The 15,710-nt window shown below is 45.5% G+C and overlaps 1 protein-coding gene across 4 annotated transcripts; it reads right to left on the bottom strand.

Moving 5' to 3' along the window:
• Positions 1 to 10,218: 10,218 nt before the first annotated feature.
• LOC125508385 (protein LAX PANICLE 2-like) lies at positions 10,219 to 14,281 on the bottom strand. Of its 4 annotated transcripts, none has more exons than XM_048673084.1 (4): positions 13,007 to 14,279; positions 12,865 to 12,915; positions 12,577 to 12,652; positions 10,219 to 11,483 (listed from the first exon to the last, which is right to left on the bottom strand). In XM_048673084.1, exons 1-4 carry the CDS (start codon positions 13,549 to 13,551, stop codon positions 11,460 to 11,462), a joined length of 696 nt encoding a protein of 231 aa, XP_048529041.1. In that variant the 5' UTR covers positions 13,552 to 14,279; the 3' UTR covers positions 10,219 to 11,459. The 4 variants fall into 4 exon arrangements, with proteins under 4 accessions (XP_048529041.1, XP_048529042.1, XP_048529039.1 ...); XM_048673085.1 differs by having other exon boundaries at positions 12,577 to 12,649; positions 13,007 to 14,276; XM_048673082.1 differs by having other exon boundaries at positions 10,219 to 12,652; positions 13,007 to 14,281.
• Between the last annotated feature and the right edge of the window lie 1,429 nt (positions 14,282 to 15,710).

The following is a 15,710-nucleotide window of genomic DNA, read 5'->3' as shown; positions in this document are numbered from 1 at the left end:
AATGAAGCCGAGTTGCATCGCTATGAGATCGGCAAACAATCTATGGAGGCGGGAACCTTGGCCATGGGCACCGCCAAGCAGGACCCGCCCGAGGAATCCTGAGGAATTAGGATGCAAGAAGCGCCAGAAGGTGCACTAGGATCAGGCAACCAGCTTGGCCTCCCGTCTTCTGTCCAAGGAGCGACCCCACTAACCAAGGTCGGAAAACTTTTTCCTCCTTCCCAAAAACCTTGGAACAAGCTGACAAACACCTTGGAAGCAACTTTCAATAATGTGTTTACTAAATTTACCTTGAACGTTGGGGTAATACTCATTTTGATCGTTCTGCTGGCTCTTGTGCAAGTTTGGCGCCATGCTCACCATCGCTCCGACAACATCTCCAATACCCTCTGTCGATGACACCCCCAGCAACGAGACAAGCGCCTTGCTGGCGAGACCCGTTACCAAGCTCCTTCTCCTCCTCCTCCATGGAATTCCACTATTGTCCTTGCAACTGTGGGGGTGGATGAGGTTGGTGAGATGGACCATGCCGTTGATGACCTGACGCCACTACGTAGTGTTTGCAAAACAACCTACCTACCTTGAAGAGGGCAGTGCTAGCCAAATACGCTACTCTAAGGTTACACCCCCGGAGGTTGGAAACGCAAAACACACTAGGGAGGTGTAAACTTCTCGGTTTGCTAAGTGGAAGAGCAAGACCTTCTGCCTCCTCTCTTCAGTCCGACCAACCCGGCCATCATAGTCGAGCCATCAACCACGCGCATTACTAGCACCACTCTCAACTTCTACTGCCACGCTTGGCGTGGCCGTGCTACCAAAAGCCTACGTGAAAATGTGTGTGACCACTTCTGAGGCTGCGTCAACCCTCCCCGGCCAGAATGACAAGGAATCCTAGACGAACCCGACTTTGACATGATGCCAAGGGGCTTCCTCATAGCAGCAAGGGAGCGAGTCAACGCCATGAACCAGGGATTGAAGGACATGACAGATGTCTTTGCGGCTGATATGGATGTAAAATGTTCATCATGCTTCTAAATTAGCAAATGACAGCATAGCCAGTAGACTCAAGGTGTATATCGGTACAAAATCCAGAATGCGCCTAGGTCTTGAAAATAACTTGGCATCCTTGCATACCTTGATCCCCGACCTGCAGCTCAACATGGAATATGTCGGGCTGCAGGTTGGTTTTGATAGACATAGTAGATAGAGAAAAATAGGCAATCTGCTCTAGTCCCCGAGACTCGAGTCGGGCACAAGTGGCCGACCTAAGGATCAAACCATCCTCAGTTGGTATCTAATGCTTTGTAATAAAAGAAACTGTCGATCTAGTAACCCCCAAGACTCAGGTTGATTTGATAAATCAGCCCGAGGACCGAACTTGAGCACGGTAGAACACATAGAACAAAATGGATATGCAGTAGCCCATCGGACTTAGGTCGGGCACAAGTGGCTGACCTGAGGTTGGAACCATGTTGGGAACTCCATAATGCTTACAGTGATTGAATCGCAGATGAAGTATCCCCTGAGATTGAGATCGGCTTCAGAGAAGTCCACCTCTGGATCGAATCTCCCGAGGCACCTAATACTAAGCATTGTGGTTCATTCTGGTGATATGCAGAAGGCTGGCCTATTCGTCCACATCCTCACCCAAGACCTGGTGAAGGTGGAGAACATGCTGGCATAGTCTAAGCTCAAGGTACAATGCCTAGAGCAGCTAGCCGAAAATATTTAGGTATGTCATATTTTATGTTTTAATCTTCCGCTTCAATGTTTTTATACAACTCGAATTATTGCTAATGTAATATTGTTGTCTTTTGTTAGTGGCCAAGAAGCGTGTGGCCAAGCTAGAATCTCAGCTCCAAACTGCCCAACAATAGGCCTAGGCTTCCCGGGAAGAAGCTCACCATTCCCAGGGCAAGGCTCAGAAGACGTCTGCCCTCCTCGAAGAAGAGCACTTGCCAGGCTGCCCGATATGCGTTTGCCCTTCTCCAACAGATCTCATCAAGCACATCGAGGACTACGACCAGCTGAAAGTCGAAAGGCATGCCATGGATGATGACCTGAAGAAGCAGACCTCACACCTCAAGGAGGATAAACTACGCTAGGGATACCACTGAGGATGAGGTTAGGCAAGCTAAAACAACGTCCTTGCCGGTAAGGTGTATCTTCTGTAGTGCACTTTTGGATGCCGACGCTACCCCGAGTTGACACAAACTTGGCATGATTCAGATTACTTTGGCGATTTACCCAGAGTGTTGCCCACGCACACGTCTTCTACCAAGGGAGCCCTGATCCTAAGCATGGGCAGTACCAAGCTTTTTGGGGGCAATTTCAGGACATCTCATGTCCTGTTATTCTTGCCAATAAGCTCAAATAGCTCGAGGAGCTGCAAGCTTTCTTCCGTATGGCGATGGAGGCTATTTTTCATATGTTGTGCCCCAGGGAAGCCACCTGGACACTCTCTTCGATCTTGCTCTCCGTCTTAAGGGTGCTCCTTTTTGGATCGACTTCTAGAAGTCCTCGGTTGCCCGGGAAGGAGCACTTCAGGTGTGGGCAATGCTTCGGGACAACTTCCCTGAGCTCAACATGATGCCTATCACGAAGGCGAAACCCTTGGGATCAGAATGCGAGGGCGTGCTCCCGAACAACTTCTTCTACAAGGTCATGGAGATGCCTGGCTGACCGAGTAAGATTCCCTCAAGAAAACAATAGGGCGGATTAGTAGTAGTTTGAACTTGGAATGCCGAGTATGTGCTTGTAAAAAGCTTTGAGCCACAACTATTTTAAATTTAAATAGTTTTGTTTCCAAGACGCGTTGGTCTGAAGTTTTATGTTTGTGTGCTCCCGTCGTACCTGTTAATGTTTCAACATTGGATTTCGTATGCTGTGACAACTAGGGTTCGACTTTACCCACCTTAGGCACCCTACTAGGGAAACTAGAGGGGCAAACAAAGGGGTGCTTCCATGCCTATATTAGCCGAACTGGCGAAAACATAAGGGGCAAACATAGGAGCAAGAAAACCCGATTTCGCCAAAGACACAAGTCAAAAGGCACAACATAGAAAATTGGCAAAAATGACTAAGGAAGAAATCACATAGGCAGGAAAACTACCCGATTGTAATTAAGGGCTTTAACTACCACCAAGTTTGGGCCAGTGGAATAATTCCAACAACTAGTCAAAATCAAAATGGGGCAAATTATTGAGCATGATCACTAAAACAAATAAAGGCACAACAAGAAGATATAAGACACCCCAAACTAGGGGTATCAAACTTTATTTGATTCATACTATAATGTCTGGGATTGAATTAAATAATAATATAAGCTAAGATAAAGATAAATAGAGCTAAGTGAAAAAATAATATAGGAGGGAAATACTCTAGGGATTGATCTTTAAGGCGCTTACTCATGGCTTGTTTGGATCTGACAAGATCCTATTTAGGATTGGGTTGGTTCCCATAGAATTCATACGGCGTGCCTTAGGTTTGACGATGTTGTCGCCGAGCTAGATTAATGTCAGATTTGAGCATTTGGTGAGGATGATGTCGCATTTTCTTACTTTTTCCTTCTTTCCGGATGAACCCTTACCTGCGAAAGATTTAGCTTCTGCCTCGGCCATGAAGGCCACTTTCTGCTCCTTGGTCCTTAGGGACAGTTCAGCACTGCTTGAGATTGTAATGACGTTTTTGGCCTGACATCTTCAACTTCACGTATGTGTAGTGAGGTACGACATGAAACTGTGTAAACGCGGTCCGACCTATGAGGGCATGACAGCCACTTAGAAAGGTACTATGTCGGAGCTAAATGGCTCTAGACGATAGTTATCCGGGGCAACGAACACCACATAGAGTGTGACCTTGCCGGTGCATCGAGCCTCCATGCTAGGGATAATACCCTTGAACCTGGTCTTGCCGAGCTCGATGTGCCATGAGTCGTACTGCATCTTTAAGCATCTCAACATAGATGCGATTTAAATTGCCGCCACCATCCATAAGCATAGTAGTGAGGTGAAAATTGTCCACAACTGGGTCTAGGACTAGTGCAGTAGTTTGCCATGGCGGATGCTAGTCCGATGGTCTCGGCGGTCAAAAGTGATCGGGATTTCCAACCATGGGTTATATTTCGGTTCTCCCCACTCCATAGTATAGACCTCAGGAAGATCATGCTTTCGATCCTTTTTGGAGATAGGGGATGCCTACATCATGATCACATTCTTTACCTCCGGAGGGAATTGATTCCGGCCGCCATTGCCCTGCTCGGGCTACTGCGTGCCCCCGTTGTCACCATGGGTCCAGGCCTATCGGGCTTGCTGCTTTCGATATGTATGGCCTGCCTATGGACCCATCAATTCTGGTTAGTGTGGGTGGTGGGTCGGTCTGTCGTTCCTCGGTGGATAGCACAAGGCTAGTCCAGGATCTTGTCCAGGAAAAGGGGCCTCCGCCACCTTTCCTTCCTTGGAGTGTCTTCTTCTTGCCACTTCTTCCTTGGTTGTTGTATTCAACGTTAACCTCGCCAACCTCAACATTGTTGCCACCTTGGCGCTTGTTCTGATTGTTCCGGCGTGACCTTCCATTCCCATCCTTTACCTCAAACAGCTTGGGATTGTTACCTTGGTCCTTCTTCTTTGCTAGCCATGTGTCTTCACCAGAGCAAAATATGGTCTTCATTTCCATGAGCTCATGCATGATCTTGGGCTTGTAGTGACTGAGGCCCCTTGCGAGGAACTTGTCATCGGCACCATGCTTGAATGCAGGTATGGCCTCGGCGTCCTTGCACTCAACAATTTCGTTTTTCGATTCTTGACAACTCGGATCCAGTAACTATGACTGATTCATTTTTCTTGCATCATGCTACCTAGGTCATTGGCATCCGTAGGTCGAACATATGTACCCCAAAATTTTTCCATGAATATGGCCTGAAGGTATGCCCGACTATCAATTGAGTCGTCTAGAGAGTGTGTAACCAAGATGGAGCTAACCCTTTGAGCATGAGGGACATGTGCTTCAGTGTTGGTAGTCATTACCATTCGCCATTGGTACCACTAGGATATAGTCAGCAATCCTAATTGCGGGACCCGAGGTGTCATCATATTTATCATGATTTTTTATTTTAAACTTCAGCGAGAAGGAATTGGAAACTATTCAATCTGAGAAACAGGAAGGGCATAGCGCAGACGGGCCTCTAGATCCTCGAAGGGTGTCAATGGTGCATCTCGCATTGTTTATGCTTATTGATTTATCATGTTTGCTGGCCTCCCCACGAAGTCGAACTACTTGCTCAATTGACGTCTCATGGTGGCGTGGGGACGAGGTGCATAGCGCTTGGACTGGTAGATTGTCCGCGGAGCCTCATACTGGAGTGATCTTGGGATCTTCTCCTTTGGACATGAGCTCGACTTTTCCCTACGTCGGGAGGCCGAGCTGCCGACATGATGAGATGTCTCGGTGTGGATCTTTGTGTGATGGCCCACCGCTTCTAGAGCATGCTTGCTTTTTGTCAGCCCGCCTGTCAACATGATAGGCCCATTGATCTCCTGCACCAGGGTGCAGATTCTATGCCCACAAACATTTTAAAAACCGCATTGTGGTCCACAACAACATCCATGTCCTTCATTAGGTTTCGATCATGCCCAACTGGTGCCTTCTTGGCCGCTCTCCACTTGTGATCACCCTTCAGGTTCTCCTCATATTGGAGGACTTGCTTCCAGTGATATTCTGGGTCCGGAATTCTCCCAGGAAACCGATTGTTGTCCGTGGTCACCTTACGTGCTGACCTAAGAAGCCTCAGATGAGCCTCGTCGTGTCTAGGGCCCCCTACAGATTCATTTCGTATTTCCTCATCATAACGGACAAACTCGCTTAGGGACCGAGGTTCCTCTTCACGCGGGGACTCTCCCACTCGGGATAATAGTCAGGGTCAAGCCAACTTCAACCTTAATAATTAAAATTGCCAACCGTGTGAGTGCCTTGCATTTTTATTCATAGGAGATGCGAAGGGGAAGACAAGGTAGTGTATGTTTGCAGTAGGTATGTAAATAGAGTAGTGGTGGCACATTCCTTTACTTTTTATGTGCTCTCTCATCTTATTTTTAATAGACGCAAGTTGTAGCGTGTCTCTATAAAATGCTTAGTGCTTGCCGCTAAACCCCTTTACCCCTTCCTTTGAAACATGCTCATACAATAGAGTAGGTCTACATAAGTCTTGAAAGTAGAAATGAGTACTCGCCTTGTTTAAGTTAGGTTTGCATAAGTCTTTTAAGTACAAGTGAGTACTCACTTTTCTTAATATACTCTTTTCCCTTGGAGATGACCATCATCCAGCCGACAGCAATTCAGGAATCAGATTTGTTGATGGGCTTCGTTAGCTGGTTATCCCATAGATAATGGTCTGGGTAGGAATATGGGTGCTCATCGCTTTTATTTGATCCTTTTTAAGGCAATTTTATTCTTTAACTGTCTACATTATATTGGCTTCTGTTGTATAAGTTGTATCTTGGTCGAAAAGCTCATATTGTATTCATTCGTTCAATTTGACTCTCCAGAGTTGTTGTGTGTGTATGTTGTCATTGTTGCGGACTATTTTAATTATTCGTGTTGTGATACCGATTGTTCCAACACATGGCGTGCACGTTTCGACGTGTCCATTGTGTGAAGATGGAGCCTTAGAATCATTATTATGCAAAGTCTACGAAAGGATGTTATATCTACATAGTGCTGATCCGGGTGTGCTGCACTATACGCGGAGGTGTCTGGACATATCCGTGAACACACTACTAGAAAAAGGGCTATAACTAATATGGACATTAATGGCGCACCACACATGTGGTGCGTCACTGCTATATAGCAGTGGCGCACCATGTGTAGGTACGCCATTAGTGTCCATATCACTAATGACGCACCACACCCACGGTGCGCCACTACTAACAATTTTTTTTATTTTTTTCAAAACTAGTAATGACGCACTATGCCTTGGTGCGACACACACTCTGTAATGGCGCAACACACACTCTGTGCGCCACTACTAACATTTTTTTTTACTTTTTTTGAAACTAGTAATGGCACACCAGGGTATAGTGCGCAAACTAGTAATGCTGCACCACAACCACGGTGCGCCACTACTAACAATTTTTTTTATTTTTTTTGCAAAACTAGTAATGGCGCACCACGTAACAGGTGCGCCATTAGTAACCAGGGTTACTAATGCCGCACTGTTAGGTGGTGCGCCATTACTAACTTTCTCTGCACCCACCCCACCCCCCCTCCCCGGACCGCCTTTTCAGTTTTAGAAAAAATAAAAGAAAATGATGGAAATGTCAAAAAAATAAAAGAAAAAAGTTTTCCATGTGATATGTGGTCCAGTTGTTGGGAAAATTTACAAATATGAATTTTGACTTTATTTGCAAAATCTCTCTGGAATTTAGTAAAATGGGCATAACTTTTGCATACGAACTCGGATTAAAAAGTTTTTTATATGAAAAATCATCTAATCAAAAAGTTACGGGGCTTTTAAGATTTAGAGGGGGGGGGAATGGAAAAAAAATTCAAACTTACTAGTGACACACCATTGGATAGGTGCGCCATTAGTAACAGAAAAAAAGATTGGTTTCAATTTTTTTTCCAAAATATGATACGTAATATGACCGGGAAGTTTGAAATATTTTTTAAAATTTCATCACACTCATGAACATGAACAAAGTCCTAGACATCAACAAGGTTTAATAGGATTAATATGATAGATATATCAACAAGTGCATGTTAAGTGAGGTGGTGCTGGAGTTGGATAGAACTACGAAGTTAAGCGTGCTCGGGAGCCATAGTGACCTGAGATTAAGAAAAAAAGGAAAAAAATTCTGGATTTTTTTTTGAAAAAATTTGTTAGTAATGACACACTTCTATGTGGTGCATCATTACTAAGTCAGATAGTAATGACGCACTTCTACGCATACTAATGACGCACTATAGGTGCGCCATTACTATCACAAATAGTAATGGCGCACCTATAGCGCGCCATTAGTATTTGTTACTAGTGGCGTGATAATAATGGCCCACCTATAGTGTGCCATTAATGGCCAAAATAGATGTGCCACTAATTAGCCTTTTCCTATTAGTGACAAGTTGGGGGCTAAATTTACCCAGTCCGATTGGAGATGCCCTAATCGTCTTTTCTTCCAACGAAAGGTGATTTATTAATTCATAATGTCGTATGAAGGGATATAGGCAAATAAATACACACATGAATTTTTGCGTGGTTATGATGATCTCAACTAAACACACCCACGCACATTGAGTACAAACAACAAGGTCAAAAATGACCAAATAGAGGTACTATTTTTATTTGCTTGTTGTAGCCTAGATGCACGTCAGCTCAACTCGGACGACTGACTGAAGTGAGCTGGCTCTAGAGACCATTAGGGTTTCTAGGAGAAAAGAAGCCCAACAATTGCTAAATCTACCTAGACCCCCTCGCCCCAACCACTGTTTTGGAGTTGTGAGCCGAGGGGAAGCTCGATTGCTGGTATGTGTCTTTTAGCAATATTCTTATGATGAGTTTGGTGGCCTTAATGAAAACATGCGAGCGGTGGACGTGACGTTAGTGAAAATAAAGGTTATCAGGTTCTTCCCCTGCTGCCGTGTTGCTTTTTCGGGCGAGAGCATGGAGCTGTAGCGATGTTCTTGCTATGGGTTCGGTGCAACCGCTCTTGCAGGGTTTAGGCATGTGTCCACAAAGGACCGATCGGTTGAGTTTTTATCAATGTGGTTTGGGTGCTTTTACTGGTTCACTTCTTTTGTGAAGCTAGAGTACTCTTTACTTGGAATTATGGTGAAGATCTTGCATTTCGACAGCCTACAGATCTAGGGGACCATCCAGGCCGAAGTCCGTCCATCGTTTCTCTTTGGATGGGCAAATCAAAGGCCTATCTGAAACTTTTATCAAATATCAAATTCGTGCAGGTGTATAAGTGCCAGTGTAGCTACTCCGGTTTAATTGTGGTGTTTTTGTTGAAGGCTTGGGATAACTTTGTCTTTTAAAAATTATTACCACATGTTTTATTGTTATTCTTAGTTTTAGGAATTACTTTGCAATTTCCTGGATCTTGGATCCAGAGCATTTTATTTGTAATGGTTATCTGTTTGAATAAAGTTACACACATATTTCTAAAAAAAATACTAGTTGACGTAGAAAAGAAAAGAAAACTTTACCGACCAGGCAGGCATGTCGCAAGTACAAGTATAGTGTGGCGATCTGGCCGGATGATGCATTACTTCCATCGAATTAGGTGAGACATACCCTCTTTTTGGGTCAGTAATATCTTGAAGTAAACTCAATACCCTCACAAACTTCCTTCTATTTAAATTTCTGCATGAGGTGTAGCATGCATTCCATCCACTCACAAAAAGAAGTTATGCATCATGAGTATGTGTGGTCGGTTTGCGCCTGCGTGGCGCACGTGTGCCTCTAACTTGTAATCGCAGAAAGGTAAAGATGGAGCTCAACACAAATATATAGAGTTCAAGCCAGAGTTTGTTATAACCATATTAGTTGAAATTAAAAGTTATTTTAGTGATTAGGTGGATCATCTAAATAATAGTTTACTCCACACAATTGGCTTCTTGGGTCATTCAGCTCTAGGCAAAATTGATGAGAAGTTAAAACTCACCACCACTCACAGTACACACATAAACCCTAGATCTTTGCTAATAGGAAAACGTTTGGAGCCGGCCACGCGCGTATCGTTAGATGTCTCGCAATCTCTCGATTCCACTATGCCACATGGCCCACGCCCCTCGCTGGTTGCTACCGCACGCGTCCCTTATAGGCCCCACAAATCGTGCCACATCTTCTTCCCTGTCTCTTTGTTCAATCGACGCCACACAGCGCCATGTCTTCCCCCAAAATCAGAATAAACTTGAGCTTCTCCAGCGGCCGTCCGCCCTCGACCTGCCCCGCGCTGCACCGGCGAACAGCCGTCACTACCCCCCTCCCCCCTGCGGATCTGGCGAGCGCCGCTCTCCTCTTGCACGGCCGTGCAAGGAGGTGTTACAACCACGGCGATGAGTGGTACAACCCACGACGACAGTGCTACAATGGCGGCGAGCAGGGGCGAAGCGTATGCAGCAATCATGCCTATGGCGAGCTACAACCAATATTTTGCGAGTTGCGAACCGATGCAACTAGCTGCCACAAGCAGCGAGGTGGAGCTCAACGACAAGCTTCAACCGGAGGTGACCGGTGCTACAACCAGCGTGGATTTTTGCTTGAACCGGTCGGCAAAAAAGCTACATCCACATGATGCGAACGACCAGCCCGGTTATTTTGCTGCAACCGCCTTTTTTTTGCTACATCCGGTAAGTTATTTTGCTGGATCGTCGACATGTACTTTTGTTGCGACCGCCGGCGGGGAGACATGATTTTTTCAGCGGCGGCAAGAACAATCATTTTTGCTGCAACCGCCTTTTTGTTTTGCTACAACAGGTAAGTTGTTTTGCTGGATCGTCGAGATGTATTTTTGCGGATCGCTGGTGGCGGAGGGCGGAGGCATGATTTTTTGCTGGAACCTGTGATGTGTTTTGTTGGCACCATGTTTGTGATTTGTTACAACCAGAGACACCATTTTTTTGTTGTGAGTTTTTTTTTGCTGACCACCGGTGGTGGAAGCCGGCAATGGCGAACCAGATGTGGATGGTCGTCGGGAGTACTGCAATCACGGCGGGTCGCCGAAACCGGGGATAGAGCTGCAATCGCAGAGAGCAGAAGATCGAGCCCCGCCGCATCCATCTTGCGATCATCGACAGCCGAGCGGCGAGAGGCAATGGGGCACGCGACAGTGCTGTAACTGACGACGGGGGCTAGGCGTGCTGTACGGCACATGCGAGATGTGCGGAGATGAGCTGGAGAGGAAGAGGAGCGACATACGTTGACCAACAGAGTGAAGAGGAGAAAGGAGACGAATATAGGCTGCATCCAACGGTTTCACAGAGGGCAATCACACGACTAGAGGCTGACCGGCCGAAAGATTGGGCCGGTGCGCCGGCGCCTAGCACTGGCCTTGCTAATACGGCACCTGGCAACCACTCCAAAGTTTTTCCCTCCCACGGAAGGCCTCTAAAATACACACCTAGTTATGGCGGTGGTGCCGCTTTTTTTCTTTTTTTTTTGCAGGGGATGCCATTTCTTATTGTTCAGGTCCATGTCCAGGGTAGACACAACTAAATTAAGGAGATCATGCACACCAAATATATATTAGTAAGCCATAAGCACGCATGCATCTACCAGCAGTCACAAAAGCATTCATGAGAGAGAGAGACCTTAATCATGGGGTGGCGCCATGATGTAACGCATGGACTGGCACCCGTCACCTACAACAGCAACAAAGACCCTTGGGAATCCCGACGTCTAAACTACTGTCCGTAGCTCCAAAGCTCCTTTCACCTACCAATTTGTGCGCTGCCACTTTAAACTACTCCCTCCGGTCCTTTTTAGCCTGCATATAAGTTTTGTCCAAAGTCAAAGCATCTCTACTTTGATCAAATTTTTAGAAAAAAGTATCAACATTCATATTGTCAAATTAATATTATTGGATTCATTATGAAATGTAGATTCATAGTATATATATTTGGTATTGTATATGTTGATATTTTTTAATATAAATTTGGTTAAAGTTTACAAAGTTTGATTTGATACAACTTTAATACGTGGAGTAAAAAGGACCGGAGGGAGTATCATAACATGCACGATTTAGATCTGTAGCGACATGGATGCACTGCTAGGTTTCCCTAGCTACTATCTAGCGTCCCCTGCCAGTCTTTCCTCCTAACTTTTTCTCTAGCATTCTCTCTATTTTACACACCATATAAATATAATACGGAGTAGTACCGAAAAAGAGACAAAATATCCAGTGCAGGGAGGTATTTCTTTTTCTTGATGGCTTGTTTGGATACACCGACACCTGTTTCAGTCACTTGAATGTGGTACACTCGTACTTGAATAATTAATGTAGGAGTATGTTATATGTATTAGTTTTGGCTAAGGCCTCCTTTGATTTATAGGATAGAAATGTTATAGAAATAGGAAAATCATAGGAAGTGAGATGACATGCATCTCAATTTCTATAGAGAAAAAAGATGTCATTTGATACATAGGATAGTAATTTTTTCATTGAGTTTTAGCTAATGTTTTTTTTTTCTTCAAAATGTGAAGGATTGATTCCTATCCTACATAGGAATAGGAATCCATTACTATAAATCAAAGGGCTTCAAAGAAATTTTTCCTTTGTAAATCCTGTCCTATAAAAATCCTATGAAATTCCTACAAACCAAAGGAAGCCTAAATGGTTTCTTTCGGATCCTTTAATGGCTGAACGATTAGAACCATTTCGTTTGTTTGGGAGCTCATGGGACTAGTCAGCTCAATTAATAAAGCAAACTTCAGTGAATCATATCCAAACGAAAATCCGAGTAGAAACTATGAAAATATCACTGTTCTGCACTTAAAGGGCACACATAAAATAGAAATTAAGCACAAAGAAAGAGTGCAGACAAATTACAAGGAAAGGAGACGGATGCTATATGGCATACCTGTGAATCGTCCTCAAGACCCAGCTTGCTAACCAGGTACCCCATCACTACTCTAACTGTCATCCGCCCGTCTCTACTGGCCGTGCAACAATAGCATACACCAAAGGAAGTCAATATCTAATGGGTCAAATGTACCAATAATTTTTCCTAATTAACCCAACCAAGAAGCCATCATTAATCCATTTATTTGTCGTTAATGACTTCGATCCAAGTTAAAAGATCGGATGGACCATGCATGCATAATTTGTATTAGTAAAAACATTAAGGCGAGTTTAGGAGCTAACCTACCTAACCCTCAAGTAGCTCCTGTGCACCTGCGGCAATGGCGGCTCCCTTCTCCTGCATTGGATCAACGGCAACCAGTACATGAGCTAACTACCCAGTACCCACATTGGCAAATGCACAAGATCGCAGCACGTGGCGTACTCACTGGTTATGCGCCGCCTGGAGCACGAACCATGTGCCGGCCTCGTGCGCTGGAGGAGGCGCCGCCGCCACCACTGAACCCGCCGCCACCGACGGCGACGAATAACCAGCTGGGAACAGAGACAGCCCTAGCTCTGACAGCGGCGGCGAAGCGTCTGGTTGTATGGACGACGAGGGTCCAGCTTCATAGTCGTTTCTTGTCCGTTTCCCGCGCAAAGACGACGAAGCCGACTGTCCGGTACCGAGCTGCAGCCAGGAACTGGTGTCGCCGCAGCTGCTACTGCTCGTACTTGGTTCCTGGACGTCGGGCGGCGGCGAAGATGGCGCTGGCGGCAGCTGCTGCTCTGGTTGCTGTTGTGAGATCGGGACAGTGTCGTCCTCCTTTGTTGGCTGGTGGGGGTGCGGGGGGTCCTCCGCCATGGGCGTGAGGCAGCCGCAGCGGCAGGGGAGCAACGACGACGGCGAATGGAGGCGGTGGCTTCTCCGGAGGCGAACGTTGACGGCGGTCGGTCCATGAGCGTGAGGGAGCGGCCGGAGGAACGTCACCATCCTCTCATACCTTCTCCTCTCTTTTGAAGTTGCGCAGCACCGCGGCCGACATTATGGCAGGAGGAGAATGTTCAAAGGGGAAAGCATCTGCGTTTCATGTAGGTTGAGGAGGCCAGTGTACATAACATAACCCCGGGTGTGGTGCGGGGTAAGGTGAGCTGTCAACGGTGTGTGTACAGGGTCCAACTTTGGACTCTGTACTAGATGGATGTACTACAAGACGGGATATTTTTCCATTTCTTTAGCATGCTGACATCATCACATGCCACTAGCGGTGTGGCGTGATGATGAATAGTTTATTGCTAGCTTCTTAATTAACTAGCCGTGTCTTCATCCATGTGTGTTAAGCGTGTGTCTTGCTACATCGTTGAACGCCCCTCCCTATTTTCACTCTGAGGTGGAACCCTAATCTTGCAGGTGACGCTCTCACTTCCACATGGATGCGCTGCGCACATGCATGTTCCCTTAGTGTGTGTGTGGGTGCACTAGATCTCAATGTGCGTCGGCACTCTGGCTACTCAACTCTGTCAGACGGTTCAGAAAACTGTCAGATCTCTCGATAGGGTGTTGGATGTGATTGGAAGTACCGGGACGGGGCTTCACACATACAAGTTTCAAAGGTTTGCTTCTTATTATTCATGGTGGTGGTATACCTTGGACGAGTGAATACAATGATATAGATGAGATTGATATCGACAGTTGTTTCTACGCGAGTAGATGCCACTAGTGCATCCGACCACTAATTGTGTGTGAAAGTGGCATTAGAGACGCTTCAAAAATAGAACCATTTGCCCAAAAAATAATTGTGTGCAATTGTAGGTCCATCACGCACGACCAAAAAATAAATGTATGCGATAGAATGAAATGTATGCGATGAACTAATCTATTACACACGGTCATTTTTGAGTGATCGTGGGCTAAACCTGGCAAACGCGTGGAGTTGAGGAATTGTGTGTGATGATAACAACACATCGCAATAGTTATTCCGTATGCGATACAGTTCATACAATTATTAGAAAGCAATTGTGTGTGATGCTTGAAGTTTCACAAACAACTATTTTCAGAAGTACTTTTGTAAAGATCACAATGCCTCATGTGTTTTTTTTAGCCAAAATCGCTTACCGTTAATGTTTTCGAAACGTGCGTGATTGACATCAGTATAAATATATCCTCAGAAGATAGTTTGACTCGTAAAAAAGGGACATCCAATACGAAAATAAGATAGAAAATCATCAAATAATACTCCACGCAATCCAGTTCATTACATAATATTTATATATTTCATCACACACATATACGATGTGATGGCATTCAATAGGAAAATATGATATAATTTAAAGAAAAATTAACTCAAATTCAATAATCCTTCCTGAGGGCCCTTTTCCTGCTTCTGGCCACAGACTCCCGATGCGCACCAGCTTCCCAGTGCAGTGGGAGTTGGCCTCCTCCTCCGCCGTTTCTCGCACTCCGCGACGTGCTTTGCGGCGGCTTCTCAGCGGGCGTAGGCCTACGACGAGGCCAATGTAGTTGGCACATATAGCCACTCCTTCTCGGTGGCCTCCTGATGTAGGGCAAAACCCTAGGTGGCCCGATGTTCATGAATTGGAGGTGGATTCGAGGAGGAACACGAAGAACACAAGGGAAAAACGTAGACAAATCAAAGGGGAAAACACTCCATTGAACAAGATCCACACCATGTACTCCTCAAATCACAAGCAATACATGTGATGCAGCAAGATCCAAGAACAACATGGAAAATAAAGATACAAGGTAGTTCATCCAAATCTCTAGGAGAGATGGGTCTTGATGATTCCCTTGGGGAATCCTTCTCCACATGTGGAGGTCTTGCATCCATTAGGGATCTTCTCCATAGGAAGCCTTGCACTCCAATGGAGTCTTCTCTATCAAGAGGAATCCCACAAGGGGAGATACATGAGCTAAGCTCTATGATACGAGATCTAATCTTAGGTATCCCTAGCAATGAGGAGGAGGAGGTCTATATATATTGCTATAGGCGAAGGGGTAAGTTAGGTGGGGATACAAGGCCAAGTGGCCTGTCATGCACACATGCTGGGTCGAATGATCCGGGTGGGCTCCCGGATGATCGGGTCATCTTCCAGATGATACAGATGTACTCCCGGATGATCCAGCTTCGTGGT

This window comes from Triticum urartu, chromosome 5 (assembly GCF_003073215.2).
Source record: "Triticum urartu cultivar G1812 chromosome 5, Tu2.1, whole genome shotgun sequence".
Taxonomy (NCBI): Eukaryota; Viridiplantae; Streptophyta; class Magnoliopsida; order Poales; family Poaceae; genus Triticum; species Triticum urartu.
Note: the sequence above shows the minus strand (reverse complement) of the source record. Positions and strands in the feature narration are given on the sequence as shown.